The following is an 18,852-nucleotide window of genomic DNA, read 5'->3' on the forward strand; positions in this document are numbered from 1 at the left end:
GTCTTAGAGAGAACGGTAATACTACCGTGTTATAGACCATATATTTGCTTCCTTTTGTTAGGACTAATATTTATAGAAGCACAAGCACAATGAAGTATAGGATTCTGGGAGAACAATGCACAAAAGTATAGTGTACTTCATTATGACAGCTATGTATGGGGCGAGGCAAGAGTCTAAAGTGACACAGGCAATTTTGCAGCCTGTGACACTTGAGACTCTTTCCTCAAGTGTCACAGGCAGCTTTGCATCTTGAACTTGCAGTCAAGACACTTGCTGCTTAAAATGGTTGGTTGGAAGTTTGTGTTTCACACATTTTGTGGTGTGGGTCACCCCAGGAGTTAAGCATTTACCTCAGTGGATCAAGTAAATCTGATGGATAACATTCCACAATTGTCACATGGGACTTTGTATTTGCCAGATTATGTAAATCAAAAATCTACACTATACAGAATAGCCACCTTCAGAATAAGTGTTCAGAATGCTAACATCTTAAAGTCTGCTGAGTAAGTATAATGTGGGCCAGGCAGATATAAGAAAAAAAAAGTCATGTTAGAACCTATACCTGAAGTGCCATGCTTTTTACTAACAATATGACAGAAAGATCTAATATATGAATGTGTAGTACTTCTGCTTTACTTTCACTCCCAGTTAGAAAAGATGAAGCACATGGATTTGTCAGGAGCAGCAAAATGAAAGCTGGAGCAGCACAGCAATGAGTATTCCAGAACACAACAGGATTCCATTGGGGAATTGCTGTGGCTCATCAGAGAAGGGATATTCACTAAAGTCTACCAGCAATAGAACACACTGATTCTGATATACAAGCTACTCACTGTGATCCCTATATGCTTACTGTAGAAAGTGTCCAGTCTGTTGCAGCCACAGCACAAACTGCCTGCTGTGAACCTACTGGCATTACCACAAAATAAATCATGTTATTGTGTGAAAATTCAACTTTAGGAGTAATGCCAAGATCAGCAGAATTTGTTATGGAAATGGCCCATACTTCTGTGCTGACAACAGATGCGGCCTGTGACTTGCAGGAACTGTCAGGTGTCTCACTTAAAATCTAGAACTTGTCCGGACTTGATAAAGGATGATGTAAAGGTAGCTGACATCCAGCACACATCCAGCCACAGTTCCCAGTCAATGAACAGAAAAGATGATTTACATCAGAGAACAATTTCCACATGCTGGGTAATTGGGAAAGCAAAAAACACACTTAGTTGACATATTCTCTTTCATCTGACACACTGTTTTCCTTTCCATGCAAATTATTTGGACATTCTAACCTCCTTCTCTGGTCAGGTGGGTGCAGAGCATAGAAAAAGATGTCCAAAGCTTTACACTACCATGAATGAGCACCAGAGCATGAATATTGAAGTGAAAGGAACTCAACAACAGACTAAGAGTGGGCAAATGGATAACAGGAGATACAGTAAGTAGTGAATGAAGAAGAAATAACTCATTGGCGTGGTGTGTTGAAATGCATTATAACAATTGTCCAGTACCTGGTGGAACAGAACATGGCATTCCGTGGGATGAGTGATGCACTGTACACCCATGGAAATGGCAGTTTCTTAGGCTAAGTCAGTAGCATAGCTAGGGATAAAGAGACAACTGCCCTGGGTGCAAAGTGTTAGTGGGAATGATCACCATCCAATCCAGATTGCTCTCTAGTGCATATTCCATTTGCTATCAAATCTGAGGATTGCGGTGCTCTGTGGCTGGTCTAAGCTGTAGCAAGCTGCTTGCTACATTCATAGCAAGCAGTTTGCTACTGTTTCAAAGAAAATAAAATAGGTAAGTGAACATTTCTAGGACTGCAGCCACAGTTGAGGAGCACTTTTTGGGATTTCTGCTTGTGAATCATAGTACTGGAGCAAGACCTTCAGATACACTTCTTCAGCCTCTGTATTATCATTGACTGGGTATTGATGACTGTTAAGCACAAGGGCATGACAATGGCAGCAAATATGAAAGGGAAAATCAGCTGGAGTGCGGGCTGAGATAAAACAAATGAATTCAAGGGAAGGGCATTTTATGTACCACGGGCTTGTACAGTTATCGATGGAACACATTCATCACTACAGTTAGTATCTTTCTTTATAGATATGCTGAACATGTGCATATTCCTTTCAGCATAAGCAAGCCAATAGCAGATCTTGAAACAACAGAAACATCACTGAGAGCCAGTGTTTGCAACTTGCTAGGAATGCAGGATAGACTCTGTCAAGCAAGTACAGTTTCAGCTAATGGAATCGTGAAGCCTCCAAGATAACAGAAGAATTGAATGTTCACACCACTTTTCAGGAAAAGATGCAGAGGAAAGTAAAGTGTTTCTCTGACTATGAAGGAGAGGATAAGATGGTACAGAGTCCAAAAATAAAATGCATGTAGAGTGCGCTGCTGGACACAACAGTGCTGTCATTTACTGACCAGTTTGAGCAGCTTTCAGAGTTTGATAAAAGCTTTGGATTTTTAGCAAATATTAACACCTTAAGTGATGTTGCTGAAGACACTTTGATCCAACAGTGCAAGGGCTGTAAAAGCACTTGACAGACCGAACAAGTGGCCACTGTCTTGAAGACTAGGACCTAGGACATGAACTGAAAAGCCTTTCTCAAATGTTTGACACTGAATTATCACCACTGATGATGTTAAATCTCTTTATTCATCACCAGTTACAAGACATCTATATAAATACTTGTTTGCATTGTACATTTATTTGATTACACCTGTTATGCAACGTTTACAAACTCAAACCCAAAGAAAAACCATTGGTCATCAATGAGTCAAGAGAGTCCTTCAAGCTTAGTTGTGCTCTTAATTGAGCCTAAAGTGGGATAAAGTTTATTGTACAGTAGCTTCATTAAAGAGTTTGTCTCAAAGAAAATTTGCAGGATACCAGTAAATATCTAGATATATGCACATCTTTCTTTTCCAGTAGTCTATTTTAGAATGCTGCACATAGCCGGCTTTAGGCACCAGTGAACCCTGTGGTCACTGGGGCCCCCTGTTCCTGAGGGAGCCCCCAACCACAGCAAGTTATCTTATCTTCATATTTTGTTACATGTCTGTCAAACCAACAAAAGCTAATACAGCAGTCTTGTATACTTAATAAACCAGCTGGGTAATAACTCATATTTATATTTATTTTAAAATTCAAAGATATCTCTGGTTATATTTACAGTGTTTTATCAAGTAACAGGCTTCACAATTCCATTAAATATTTTACCAGTGACATAGTGCCCCTAGCTTAGTTAAACCATGCTGGTGGACTTTCTTTCCACTAAAACTAACAACATAGCCATCTTTAGGTACCTTCAATACCTGTGGCTGTGGGGGGGGGTGCTTAATCATGCTTGACTATATGGGGGCCCCAGAAAAGCTATTGCTGGTTGGGGAAGAATGAAGAAGAAAAATGTATTCATTTCCTGATTATGCTCTTTAATGAACAGTGCTGTGATACGACCATAATAGGATAAAGCTAATGATGAACATGAGCAGGGTAAGCACTAAAGAAATCAACAGCCCAGAGTGACTGATCTCAGTGCAAATCCTGGACTTTAAGAAGAGCTGATGCTTCCAATTTTCAGGAATGGTTTTCTCTTTCTGGAAGTTTTATAAATACTGGCTGAACACCAGATACTATAACTCTCAACATCTTTGCTGAAGAATTTAGCCAGTGCCATAAATAATAGCAGAATAAAGGCTCAAAATCAGAAATACTTCTTCAGTATTATTCTAATTCACATAAAAAGTAAAAAGAATAACACCTTTTGCATCAACATGCATTTTTTGGACAATAAAAAGTATAAATCTCTGTCTGGATTTATTGATTATCTGTCATCCTGAATAATTTATAGGAAATCAAACTTTTTATGATAGACAGAGCAAAATCTGTTTATTACTCCTCAATGAAGTAAATAAAAGTGACTTACCCCTGCTGCTGTTTGATGACTGCTAAACAACAGTGACTGATCTGGTGTGGCAGTACTGGTGTTGCACAATATATTGCTATTTGCTGAAATAAGTACAAAACTGGTATTGTTATGGCTTATGCTTGTATGTATCTTAAAAATATCACTGATTTTTATCTGTCCCCACACCAAATAATGCCAGGCCATATACATTATTCTTCTGGGTATCAGCAAAAAATACAGATAACAAGTAATTATATTTCATTTTCAAAGGTGTGGCATAAAAATATATCACAGAACATTCAGACACATGATCTTCTATAAGTCCAGTGGCCCCTACTTCCCAGACTGTATAAATGGATTCAGAGGGCTCCCTTAATCATCCTTGACTGTGTGGAGGCCCCACAAAAGCTGTTGCTGGTTGGAAAAACTGTATTAATTGTCTAATTATACTCTTTAACCTGAACATGGCTATGATATGACCCTGTTAGGATAAATCTGATAATAACTTCTGCTCTCAGTCGCACCCATTCTAAAACCAGCCGTGCTCAGATGTGTGTGTTTACCGAAAGCTGCTGTAGGTTATATGGGCGGGCCTTGAGACAGCATGATTACATCTTTAATTTTCATCATAGTTAAACCTTAGAGGTGTGCACAGGAAGTCATAATAGCTTGTGTTTGGGCTGAAGACAGTGTAGTCATTTTTTCTTTTACTTTTCTCACAGACCTCAGGCTATTATAGCTTGTCTAGAGGCAGTATACTGTCTAGCTAGAAACAACAAGTAGAATACATTACTGTAATCATTATGTTTTTTTTTCACTTTCCTCACAATCACCATAATCATAATTTCTATTCAGGCTTTCATTGATGAAAAGGTTGTGTAAAACGAAAATAAACTTTAAAATGCAGAGGTGTATACTGCAGGCAAAACCGGTTCATGTGTAATGATGTTGACAGCCATATCAGTGTCCAATATAGGTCTATAGGGTAGTGTAGAAAGACTTGTAAGGTACAGATAACAGCACTGACTAGGAAAGTAATGTGGAGTACAGGAATATACTACTTTTTAATTGACATCTTTCTCTCCCCCCCCACCTTATCTCCAACAATAATCAACATACCCACCCCAGCTGGTATGTACTGACTCTGATAATGGCCAGTCATTTGATAAATATTCTAATGGTTCCCATGCATGTGCCATATTGAATTATTCCAATATTGTTGGCATGGTGCCATCAACGTACCTGCATGCTATTCTTATTACCACTGTGGTCCCATAAATGCATGCGTTCTGTTTGCTATGCAACTGTTCCGTATCTGGTGTCTGGGTTAATGGGAATATCTATGCATGCTGTTATACCTAACCCTGGAATGTGTTGACTATTACTAACCCATATATGATGTTGAAATCTAAACGCTATAGCACACTTGAGAAGGACGGTCTGGGGCCCAACCCTGCACCTCCATGTCTGCTGGTCCTGTGCCACCTTCAGGTGGAACCACCTCAGGGGATGGGGCTCACCCCCCAGGAGTGGGTGCGGACAGGCACCTGTCATCCGTCACCAGGTCAGGGTCATGGTGCATAGAGGGATCAACGACCAGGTCGGTGATCTTCTACGCCAGCATGAGGGCTGCATGTCACGATTACAGAGTCAGCCTAGCTCTGTGGCTCAGCCCCCAGTGCAGCCACCTTCAGGGCTGTGGAGGTGCAGTGGTGACTGCCCGTGGGTGGGACCTCAGTCACACTGTTACCACTAGGAGGCTTGTGGGCTTCTGATATCCCAACACCCCTCCCCATCAAGGTGTTTACCCGCCACATGTGTCACATACCGCCCCTGTATGAGTCTTGTATGTCTTGACTGTTAACCTACTCAACCTACCTCCCCAAATATATCTACTACCCCTCTCCAACATCCCACTCCCACCTGAAAAAAAAAAGGGCAATCTGTTCCCACAAAAAAATCTCGCCCCATACATAGCTGTCAGTTTCGCACATGTGTCCACTGGACACATGTAATCTGGTCTAATTGGCATCACAGTGAATTGTTGTTGTCCTCACCCCTCTCTCAGGGGTTTAAGTATCCTAATCTACCTTCAAATTCAGTGTATATGTACAGCTGTTGCTGTAGAATAAATGGGCAGCTATGGACCTTCCCTACACCCTTCCTGCATATCCCTAGATATTTTCCCTACTGTCTTTCTCTCTTTGTGCGCCTTTTTCACCACTTTCCTATCAACCCTTTTTTCTTTTCTTTTAAAGAAATTAGAGTGGAGGTAAGTGGGAGTAAGCACTTTTAAGCAGCAGTAAGCGGGTTTAAGCCTGTTTGTGCAGGGGTAAGCACTGCCTACACGGGTTAAGCAAGATAGAAGCTAACTGAGTATAAGAAACTGTAACCAGAAGTTAGCAGTGCCTAAACCCGCACAAACCCACTTACAACTGCTTTAAAGTGCCTTAATCACTCTGTATCCAATGGTCGGTGTTCTGCCCAGCAACAAAATAAACAGCCTCTGTAAGGCTCAAACCCAGGACCCTGCACACCATACACCAAGTGATTTACTACTAAGCCATGGCAGCTATATATATAACCCTCATGTTTTCGCAAACATATCATTCAGCACAATCAGTCAACAGCACAGGAAATGTAGTAATATCATACCACACAACCTCTTAATGCAAGAATTCTGGACAAAGTGTGCCAAAATGTGGGTACAAATACGGATATATGTCAAATACTGCTCTTATACACTTAAAACGTTGCTAGTTACACAGTTATATGTATTAAAACACATATTTTGAAGGAGATGAAGTCTGAAACACAAGTGTCGGCACTAGTTACTGACTTCAATCCTGAGATCATCCATGTCAATTGCCAAGAGAATGAGGTACAGGCCAAAATTATGAGCTGAACATGCATGGACATATGGACAGATATATATCTGTAAATATAGACAGATAGACAGCTATATATATATATATATATATATATATATATATATATATATGTATATATGTATATATAAAACTGATCCTGAGATCATCCATGTCAATTGCCAAGAGAATGAGGTACAGGCCAAAATTATGAGCTGAACATGCATGGACATATGGACAGATATATATCTGTAAATACAGACAGATAGACAGCTATATATATATATATATATATATATGTATATATGTATATATAAAACTCACAAATAATCATATGACATCAATTGTATATAGATAAATATGTTCATATTTATGTATATATATATATATATATATATATATATATATATATATATATATATATATATATATTTATATATATATGGGGGGTTTACATATATAATTATGTAGATATATACACACACACACACACACACACATATATATATATATATATATATATATATATATATATATATATATATATATATATGTATTTAGAAATGTGTATAGCATTTCCACATGGGAACAAAATCCTGAACCGCTCACTACAACATAACAGACCATAAGCACTGTTAATAGGAGCGGGGGCTCAAATGAGAGATACCTGGTAATTAGTGCTATGTTACCCCCCTCCACAGCCCTAACAGATATGCTGTGCAATCCAATATCCAGCACATGCAGTTCTTGACAACACAGCTATAATGCTTTCACAGTAATCCAATTCACCTGAAAATGTCAGGGCAATATCTGTAACTTATCATGCAGAAAAGTCATTCTACCGTAGGGAATGTACAATGTGGAAGGAGTACACATTACAATGGTTCAGATATGCACACAAATCTATACATTGACAAATATTTTCAGGTATATATATATATATATATATATATATATATATATATATATATATATATATATATATATGGGTCCCTATTCATTTCACTGACACTCATTTCGTCGACAGTTCATTTCGTCGACAGAAAGATGTGCCCCCTTCCCCAATGTTGTGCAACCCTGGAGTTGATATATATAGTTAGGGGTGTGTGGGGGCACAGCCCCCTAATCGGGGGTGGGGTAAGCCCCACCTAACAATTTTTGAAGGGGGCACATCTTTCTGTCGACGAAATGAGTTTCAGTGAAATGAATTGTCGGTGAATAGATAGGGACCCATATATAGGGCTGCACCCCCCACACACCCCGAATGTGGGGGGCTGTGCCCCCCACACCCCCCCAACTATATATAACAACTCCACAGTCGCACAACAGTGGGGAGGGGGGCAAAACCCAGGTTTTTGCCTTGAATACTTTTGTCAATGAAATGAGCTGTCAACGAAATGGGTTTCAGTGAAATGGGCTGTCAGTGAATAGAAGTAGACCCATATATATATATATATATATATATATATATATATATATATATATATATATATATATATATATATATATATATATATATATATATATATATATATATGAGATATATATAGGTACATACACATATACACAGACAAAAGGTATTATTGGCCATACATATGTAGAAGTAGTGTGGAAGTACTGGGTGCAACATATATCCCTCAGCCACAAGCCCTGTAACTGACACCCGTGAAATGTGTAATGTGGCAACCATTCCCACAAATGAGAATACTGACATTAAACATATACCCACCCACAATTCAAAGAACATGACACAACACACAGGTAGGCATATACAGAAACCCTTTATTGGTGTACTATATGATAATGTATGCTATTACTTACAGCACATACATTTTGAAATATGTAATCAGTGATAAATGCAAGGCCCACACAAAACAGTAGATGCAAGCAATGTGGATATATAACATACTATGCTGTACAGGCCAAGGCCCTCAATTAGTACAACAGTAGACAAAGGATTTGCCTTCAAGATAAGTAACAATCAACAATTACAGATGTAGTTCAGCAGTCTCCAATTACACCCTGTAGACAAGCCCTAGGGGGAAATGTATTAGTTGTGGCAATGTCATTGTATCTTGTCACATGTATGGACCCAGACCAACATATTTTGTGGGAGTCCATGATATGACTGGGATGATAGCAGGAATGCTAGCAGTAAATAATGATAGGACATTACCTAACAACCCCTAACTGTATCACAGCAGGACAAAGCCTGCCATATATGTGGAGGACAAAGGCAAGAATACAGGGCCATGCTTGCAATATTGCTGTTACACACCCTGGAAATTACTGGTGTTACAGAATTTGTTGCAACATACCCTTATGCAGGAATAAGACATCAGAAACACAAATGGATGCAGTCATGTACTGATAGCACGCAACAGACAAACTGCCAGTGATATATCTAGGACAAGACCTGTGTAGTGCACAGACAAAACCAAACAGACAATCCACTGGCCATCATGTGGATAGGCCCACAGTTGAGAGCTTTGCAGACAGACTGCATTCCATCCTAAACTACTATGTACACAAAAACACTGCAAGACCAGCAATATACAATGCACATAACAACACTACTCACTCTGTCTGTAGGTCTGGAGCCTCATACAAATGTGTAGTTGGCCTGTGTCTGCAAGTCCTGCTGTAAGAGATATTGCAACCTGCTGTCTGTAACACTGCTGCCCACATACAGGAAGGATGTCCTCCATACTGGAAAGATTACGGGACAACGGTAAGGGACAATGCCCACATGAGTCAGTATTTTATAGTACTGGGTTGCCATGACAGTGGTTATCCGAAGTACTACACAACAGGCTGCAAGCAGTTAGCAACTGTTGCACACTGATTGGTGCAGAGCCCATCACCTGATCATGTGCATCACCTACAAAAACCACTCTGCAATCCATTGAACAACTGCTCTGGAAAATACTGTCTGTCCCTGTAGGCAGTGGGACATACCTGCCAACTGTGCAGATCAGCAATGAATGACAAAGATGTAAGCCATAATATCTGTGTTTGGTATGTTAGTGTGGCCAATAGCTGGTGGTGAAAGTACTGCTGTCATGATAGACACATGGGTGTCAGAGCACACCACTTGCAGGACAGTCATGTTAATGTGTAATGTAGCATGCACAAATGCCATAGGTATACAATAGGCTTACCAGCAATCTCTCACCATATACACCACCCTAATGTTAGTCTGTGTTCACATGTGACACCTGTCTGTGTTGCAGCAAGGCAGAATAGTGCAGCTGTGAATGAAAGAGAGTTACAGAATGTGGACCAGATGTCTGTATACACCCCACATATAGATAAATATCTGTGTGATATATAATTAGATATGTATGTCTACAGATATACAGACACTCCTATAGCTATAGGTATATAAACAACCCACAAGATATATCTACATATATATATATATATATATATATATATATATATATATATATATATATATATATATATATATATATATATATATAGTGGCATTGACAATGGCATGCAGGTGAAATAGCATGTAACAGGCCAGCAAAGATAGTGTCCCCACAGGGAACATGGCTACAAACACATAGCACAAAGAGTGGTACAAACACATAGCACAAAGCATGGTACAATACAACATATGTCTCAATGGTAGGTAATCTGTCGACATACCAATTGCATTGTGTGAATGGTTTGTTGTAACTGATATGGTGGGGGGAGACAGAGATGTGCATTAAGAACTATGGTAACCCTGCTGTATGAGTCGCTCAGACCTGTTTCCATCTTTATGTCTTCCAGGGAAGATGGCTCACATCAGACTGCCACCATTCAGTGCCGCAGAAACTGATGTAATTGTTGAAGACATGATACAGCACTATCAACTGCTGTTTGGCTGGACAGCCCATGATCAGCAGAACAGGACCACCCTGTGGAACGATCTAGTCTGCAGGGTCAAGGATGTCAGCCTGCAGAACCACAGCTATGAGCAGGTCCGGCATCATTGCTCTGATCTGCTTTGCCATGTACATCAGCATGCAGCTGCTGTACATGGGGACCACTTCACAATGGTGGGGGGGCATGCTGTCCATCCACCGCTCACCCATGTGGAGGAGCTTCTCAACAGCCTTGTAGCACCTGCCTGCTTGCAGAACCAACAACTGGCAGGGAGCATTGTGGAGGTGGGTGCCACCAACACACTGGCTGAGGAGCATGCAGGTAAGGCCCCAAGGCACATCAGTAGACCACTCTTGTGTATGAATCCGTATCTGTACAGGTACATCATGCATATCTGAGATGTCATATACATAGTCTGTTGCTGTGTAGTAGTAATAAACAGTTGTGCATAAGCTGTAGCATTGTGGACTTCTACTGTTGATGTACCATAATTTTGCACTCACCCTTTATGAATGCCACAGCTGTGGCCACTGACATCTACTTTCTCACCCTCTTATGTAGGTCCCTCCAGGATACCACCAAGGCAGCAGCATGTAGCCAGTGAGTATGGTTCATGTTCATGCTTGACAATACACTGGGCATGTAATAGCTATGGGATATTCCATGCACACATCTAACACACCTACCCATACTGCATGCTGTACACATTCACGTTTTGTTGCTGTGAAAGGCACTGCATCACAGTAGAGACCATGATGGGGTATCGCAAGAGTACATCAGACACATGCAAGATAACTAACATCCTGTCATTGTGAAATGTGTCCACAGGGATGAGAAGTATGGCTGGACACACAGCCTACAGTAGGGACATGTGTGAAACAACACCCTCATATGGTGCTACTACTGTAAATATACCTGTATTACAATATCAGCCGTTACAGATTGACACTATGTCATAACATAGTACTGTGGTCCACATAATTAGCTGGTAGTAGGCTGTTGCACGTAGTGTCCCATTCTTGAGACACTGCAAACTGATACATGTGTAGGCCATAGTTGTCAAGCATCTGCAAAAAGACTGGAGCTGGGGAGGGTGTGTCATCATGACACAGCAGTGCACTGAAGCAGGGATCCTATGTATGCTAGGAATGGCTGTATCTGCACACAATCAGGTTAAGTAACTGTGACAGACATAATCCTGACCCCACAGCAATAGTGACAGCAGTGTGTGCACTTCAAGGGATGTGCACATGAGTAGACCTTGCAACCATGTAGAGTTGTGGGACATGTGTAGGGCACCCCCCATAGCCATGGTAAGGTCTGGTGGTTGTCAGTGTAATAGTCTTGTAGTGGTCATACATGCACTGCTGATGTTGTGATCTGTAAAGTGGACATCAGGCATTTACAAATTACATCTGTTCACATATCATCCCAGGTATGAGTTGCTCTAACACATAGGGGCTGTGAGCATTGGAGCTGACATAACTGACACAGTACTACATATGCAGCAATGATTGTACACCTGTGAGGTATGGTGAACAGTACAAGGCAGGGTGCAGAATAGCTCCACAGTAACACTTTGTACATGGGTGCAGTGTTATCAAGGGGAAGGGCCATCACCTACTAACACAGCCCATGCATCACTGACATGTATACTGGCGCTAGCATGAAGTTGTTACACTGCATGCTGTTGAGTACCATATGTAATGCATGCTAACAGAAGGGTAATGGGAGGACTGTGTGTACAAAAGTTGTGCAACCTCACATGTAGGGGTGTTGATTGTGTTCTGTAAGTGCAATCTGGTGGAGTGGAGTGTGGTCAATGCATGTCATATGTGTGTGTACATGCGTGTCTGTTTGTGTGGGTATCCATGTATGCACATGTGATAGTGGGGTTGGTCACATGGCAGTACTTCTCCTTGGGACTGTGCTGTACATGTGCATGGAGTGACACATGAGACACCAGGACAACCTGTCTGATATGTGAACACAGGACAGCTGATAGCATAACAAGGTCTGTAGCATGGAACATGTATTGGGAGGGAAAGTAAACACCAGGTATACATATCATATTGCCAGCAGCAGATAGAAAACAGGCTACCCACGTATGCAGCACTACTAATGCAATGGGGAATTACCAGAGCACACCAGTGAGTGTATCCAGATATTACTGTTGTCCACATGATGGGTTGATTGTGCAGCACATGTGGCATGGACTGAGCAAGACTGTAGTATGAGACTCCTGTGTGTGACATATGTAGTGAATGTAGCAGCCCCAACCATATACAGGCCATGTACAGCATGACTGGACATACACACAGTAATACTGGATGACAGCAGTGAGGCCATGTACAACCTACTCCACTCAAGTCAGGGAGGTGATGGAGTAACAGGTCATGTGCTGTGATCATACGTGTAGGCATGGAGAGGAATGATATGTTAATGGGGAGTATTAATGAGTGTATGTTAGCAAGTGCCATGCAGGATGGGGAACATATGTAACTGAATGTGGGACTGTCTGTAAACCCAGGGACAGAGAGGTAGTAAGGTGGACTGCCAGTGTGTGTGGGTGTATGTGTGTAAGAGTGTGTGTGTGTGTGTGTGTGTGTGTGTGTGTGTGTGTGTGTGTGTGTGTGTGTGTGTGTGTGTGTGTGTAAATGTGTGTGTAAATGTGTGTATTGTTATGCAATGCTGTACAAGTCTTAAAGTGTGTGTTTGTTTCCTCCCACAGATGGCAAGGTGGGTCAGGGTCCCTCCTGCATGCAATCTGAGGTTGGTGTCCATACAGACACTGAAGATGATGATGATGATGGTACTGTTGAGGCACAGGTGGGGTTGTCAAGAGGCCAACACTGCTCCATTTGTCATCACCCTCCTAGCCACCACAAGCCCGCACACAGTTACAGTGCCCCTACAAACCCAATCACAAGTAGCCATAGCAGAGGGGCAATTGGCAGTTGGTGCTGGTGACCAAGAACATGTGGTGTCCATGCCAACTGTATCGGGTCACAGTCAGCATAGCGGATGTCTGGCAGGGCACCATATCGGCAGATGTACCATGGTGCTCTTGGGAGGGCCGCTGGTCATCATGCCCCTGGCAGAGGCGCCACAACTGGTACCACCAGGAGCATGTTTCAGGCCATAATGGAGGCACAGGCACATATGGAAATGTACATCAGACAGGGCCTGACACTGCAAAGGGCTGCTTTCTCATCTGTAAGTGACAACATCTGTGAAATTGCTGCTGCCCTCCGTAAACAGACAGAGGTCATGGATAGATGGTGGGATGAGATGGTGGGCCTCCTCAACTGTGGTATGTCTGTGCTTGAACACGTGATGGAAGTGGTGCGATGGCCATGTGGACGTAGGCTAGAAACACCAGCAGCTGGCGGTCAGCGTGGATGTGCTAGGATGCCAAGCCACTCCTGTAGTGGCAGTACCAGCCCCAGCACACCACTGGTGGTGCTGTCCACACCACACCACAGGAGGCCTCGTGCACATGGCCCTGGCTAGTCCAAGGTGGGACATGGCTCCAGCAGACATCTGTCATCATCAGGGGAGAGTAGCACCTCAAGGTCTGTATCTGCATGTGCCCATGGAACTTCTGGCAGGCACAGTCAGCGTGTCCATGGCCAGAGGCAGTGAACTGCACACCCTGCCAGGTGTGGTCTGCAGCTGTCCATCAACACCTGCATAGGCCAGCCACATGGCAAAACTGTGTGCATGCAAACTCACACACTATACAACCACACCTAGGGCAACCCCATACCAACACACACCACATCACCATGCCCCAATCAAAGAACTAAACCCCTCACCAACACACATGGTGACAAATGTATGGACCACCCTTGGCCTCTGGCAAACCAGCAACATACCCTGTGCATATTATGATACCTGTGCCACATCCCTGTCATCCATAACATCAATGCAGGGACAGACTGATATGGTTCTGATGCACACGGTGACTGTAACAGAGTACTGCAATGTACTGCAGTGTAAGATGTCAGGGGTAATGTGTAATGCATACATGTCAGATAGTGTAGCCATGCAGCTATGATGCATTTCAGCTGTTAGTAACACTGATTGATTGTGATCTCTATAATGTTATCCATTTCTGTTGTAGGTGTACATATGTCAGCAGGAGGATGGTCTGCAGTCATATTCCACAAGATTTATGGCACTGTGGTGACACCATGGCCGTGACATATCTGGTGTACAGTTGCACACATGTCACAGGTTTGTGTAACAGTTATTGCCTGTGCCACATTGACAGGTGACCTGCTGGGACATGTATAATCTGCACCCTTATGTCAACCCATCCACATACACACACATTCTTACTTGGCAACACTGTGACTAGACCCCTACCTAGGTATCTAGTGCTACGGAACTGTGTGGCTTTCATTGCACACACCACACCTTGTTTAATGTGAGGTGTGTACCAGGTTGCATGTTACATGCAGAACATCCACAGACATGTACAATATGGTAATGGGAGATTTAATGTTTGTATATGGAGAATGCATAGTGTGTCATACCATCATATACACATTGACAGACACATAACAGGCAGACACACATCTTAGAGACTTGGGCTTATTGTTGCTAACTAACTAACTAACTAACTAACTAACTAACTAGTCCATGTGTCCAATGTGTTACAGGTAGGCTGCACACAGCACATCCATAACTGGGCTGTATCCTGTTATCAGTTACCTGTATGGTTGATGGTGACAGTGGTCACTAGAAAATGGTACATGGGACATATACTGGGTGTACCATGGTGTAATGACAGTGTACACAGCACCCACATCCCCCAATGGATATTGTACACAACGGAACCCATCATGATACTCTGACATACCCACTATCACACATTGCACATGATGGCAATACAACCCATTGTATATCACAACAGTGGTACCACAGGGATATGCATGTAATGCACATGCCACAGGCATAGTAGGGTGTTGCATTGCGATGCCTCACCTATGGGCAGTGACAACACTATCTGTACTACTGTGTGGTAATGTGTAGTGTAATAGGAGTGTGTGGCCTCGGAATGGTGTACCCTACAGATATGCAGATATGCACACATACATACGCTTGGCAGACCTCAATGGGTTTCCCATACCTATCGACCCATTTATACAACACTGTTGTGCTGGTACTGCAAAGCACATGTAGCTGTTAGGGAGAGGAGTGTAACAAGGTACATGTCATGTCCAATACAGCAGCGGACACATCTGACTATGGCAATGGGATTGGAGGTGGTTGTGAAGGCTGTAATGGAATTCCCAACTACAGGTGTACTAACACACAAATAATTCTATCCTCAGTAATGCACACGTACATGTGTCAATACTGTGGTGCATTGCTGCAGGTGGTCTTAGCTAAGTACCTGGTTATTGTCCATGGAGAGATTGAATGTGTAGGGGGTGTGTGTACATTGGTATCATGCCACCTGCCATGTGCCAGCAGGCAATCTATTGACAGACACCACGTTAGTGACTGGCAGGGTGAGAGTGACATGCATCAGCCAGTCCTCTGGGTGCCTTCTGCACATGGCCACTGAGGTGATCCAGTTGACATGTGTGCAACATGAATTACAACACATGGTTAGTGTCTGTAAGGGAAACCTGTACCCAAGCATGTTCAGTTGACTGTGGTAGTGTATTGTAGGTACCCGTGGCATGTGGCCCATACAGGGTGTTGTCTCCTACATGTGACAGGTAGTACACAGCTGGCCACACATGTCAGTGTCAATCAAGCATAGGTTGTCTGTATGTATCCCAGCTGGATACCTGCCATCTGCACATCTGTAGAGGGACTGACAGACACCAGTCTGGCGAGTAGCTATGCAGTAGGATGAATGTGCCAACAGATGGATGTTTGACAACAATATGTATGCCATTACTACATGTTGTAAGCCCTCACTAACATGTGCTGTACAGAAGGTACTCTACAGTTACATTCCATATGTCTGATTATTATCCAGTAGGGGATCTATACGGTGACACAGCCCACACACCATTAACAGAACAGTGAGCCCTCAGAGTGCAGCTATGACCTCAGGTGTGCTTGTTGTCAGTAGTAATGTTAGCACTCTACCCTTCCCTGGGACAGCATTGTTGACAGTAGTAATGCCATGTTACACTACATGCCAGTGTGACAGCATGTACGCTGGGTTGCTACCCCTGCATGTCACACATTCACATGGATAACAGTGCTGTACAGGATTCATATACTTGTGTGCCCCAGACATGACACTCAATACCCTTTGCTACTGTAATGACAGCACACAGATGCATGTACTGTACATGGCAGTACATGCGCATATTACAGATGTCATTTCCCAGGGTTTGACATAGCCTTGTATGTTACGCAGAGATAGCCTCTGTGTAGACGATATGCCACAGAGTATAGCTGGAGGATTTCTAGATGGTCAGCATAGGCCATCTGTTTTAGGCCTTTGATTCTTATTGTGAGGTATTTCCACTGCCTTCCCAGCTGTCTCAGTTGTCTTGCGAGGTACATACCAAATGGGACATTGTACTCTATACTGGGTGTAATGAGGGACGAGTACAGTGGGACAATTACCCCTTATTTTCAGGATGTAAAGCCCTCAGTGGTGTGATGTGCCACATAGAAGGATTTCCATACTGTTGTGGCAACATGGCTAATGAAGGTGAGACCAATGTCCACCTGTGTCCCTATGTCTGTCAGCACACTTTCGGTGTTTATTGTACTGCCACCTATGTGGAAATTCATGGGTACATGGCATTTCCAAAGGGGATAACTATACATTACTTGGCATTAAGCTTGAGACCATGGCTTTGGCACCAAGCATCTGTTTCTGTAAAGCCATGTTGTAGAATATCCATATAATTTGGGGATGCAATAATGGCTCCCAGTTTGCATTCATCTGTGAACTTTGTTAGCCAGAGTTCCATAGTGTTGGCCTGTACTTCAGGGAAGTAGATGCTAAAAAACAGCTGTCCCAGGACCGACCCTGAGGTACTCCAGTTGTCACTTGTCTGGAGCAGGGACTGGACATGGCTACTTTTACAGTCTGGGTTCAGTCAGTAAGTCAGTTGGCAACCCATAGAGTGATGAAGGTGTTTATGGCCAGCTTTGTATGTTTAACTATGTCTCTAGAGAGGGGGATGTTGTCGAAGGCCTTGGCCAAGTCCAGATAGGCTGTGTGGACCACCTTAACCTCTTCCACAGCTTCGGAGACTGAATCAAAGTAGTCAATCAGGTTTAGGAGACAGGATCGGCCCTTCATGAGCCCAACCTAGGTGGGGTCCAGTGTTTGTTGGTTGCCAATGTCTTTGTTTATAAGTTGCATGATAATGCATTCCATGCCCTTGCAGATCAGGCTCGTCAGACTGATGGGACGGCAGTGTGCCTGTGCACCACTCAGTGGAATAGAAGCCTGAGGTGAGGCTATGATTAAACATGGCACTTAGGTGAGATGCAGATTTATTTGGTAGTTCATGTAGTACACAGCCCGGGATGTCATCTGGTCCCATGGATGCTGTATTCCTAGCAGTGGATACAGTGGTTTCCACCTGTGTGGCCATGATTACTGGAATTTGGCAATCTTTTGGTACTATGATGGGCCCTTTAGGGGGTGAGAGGAGGGTGAATGTGGCACTAAATCAATCTGCCTGAATATTGGCAAACTCCTTGGAATCAGTATATTTAAGGCCATTCTGTTGTAGCTCAGAGCAGTTCTGGGCATTGCCATTTAGATCCTGGAAATAACTATAGAATGCCTTGTGGTTGTCTTTGGAATCTATGGCAATTATATTTATGTAACAAGCTGTGGTAGATTTTGAGGGATATCAGCTTCTTACTGATTCTGGTAAGGGAGCAGTTTGCATTTTGGGATTATCCTTTTTTCTGCAACAGTTTCTTCCTTCTGTTGTATAGTTTGTTCATGGCAATGGAGCACTAGATTGTCTTCCTTTTTTGGAGGGCAGTGTCTCGGTTCTATTTGGGATGGCACAATTCATGCATGAGTGGATGTGCCCATACAGTGCCTTTCAGCTCCCATCTCCATGGGTGTCATGAGGTTTGTCACTTCTTACTTGAGTAGCATGACGCTGGCTTTGGAGAAGGTTTTTATGGAGGTTTCCTTGCTGGTAGGTGGGGGTGGGATGTGGATGCCA

At 42.7% G+C, this 18,852-nt stretch overlaps 1 protein-coding gene across 1 annotated transcript in view; it reads left to right on the forward strand.

Moving 5' to 3' along the window:
• The first annotated feature begins 1,353 nt into the window (after positions 1–1,353).
• The window catches only part of LOC122792706 (gamma-crystallin M2-like), an 83,646-nt gene continuing 66,147 nt past the window's right edge, over positions 1,354–18,852 (forward strand). Inside the window, exon 1 of the mRNA XM_044060291.1 lies at positions 1,354–1,438. Within this exon, the coding sequence (XP_043916226.1) occupies positions 1,354–1,438 (85 nt within the window). The remainder of the gene's footprint in view (positions 1,439–18,852) is intronic.

The sequence above is a fragment of the Protopterus annectens genome, chromosome 2.part0 (genome assembly GCF_019279795.1).
Source record: "Protopterus annectens isolate FY-2018-M chromosome 2.part0, PAN1.0, whole genome shotgun sequence".
In the NCBI taxonomy this organism is placed as follows: Eukaryota; Metazoa; Chordata; order Ceratodontiformes; family Protopteridae; genus Protopterus; species Protopterus annectens.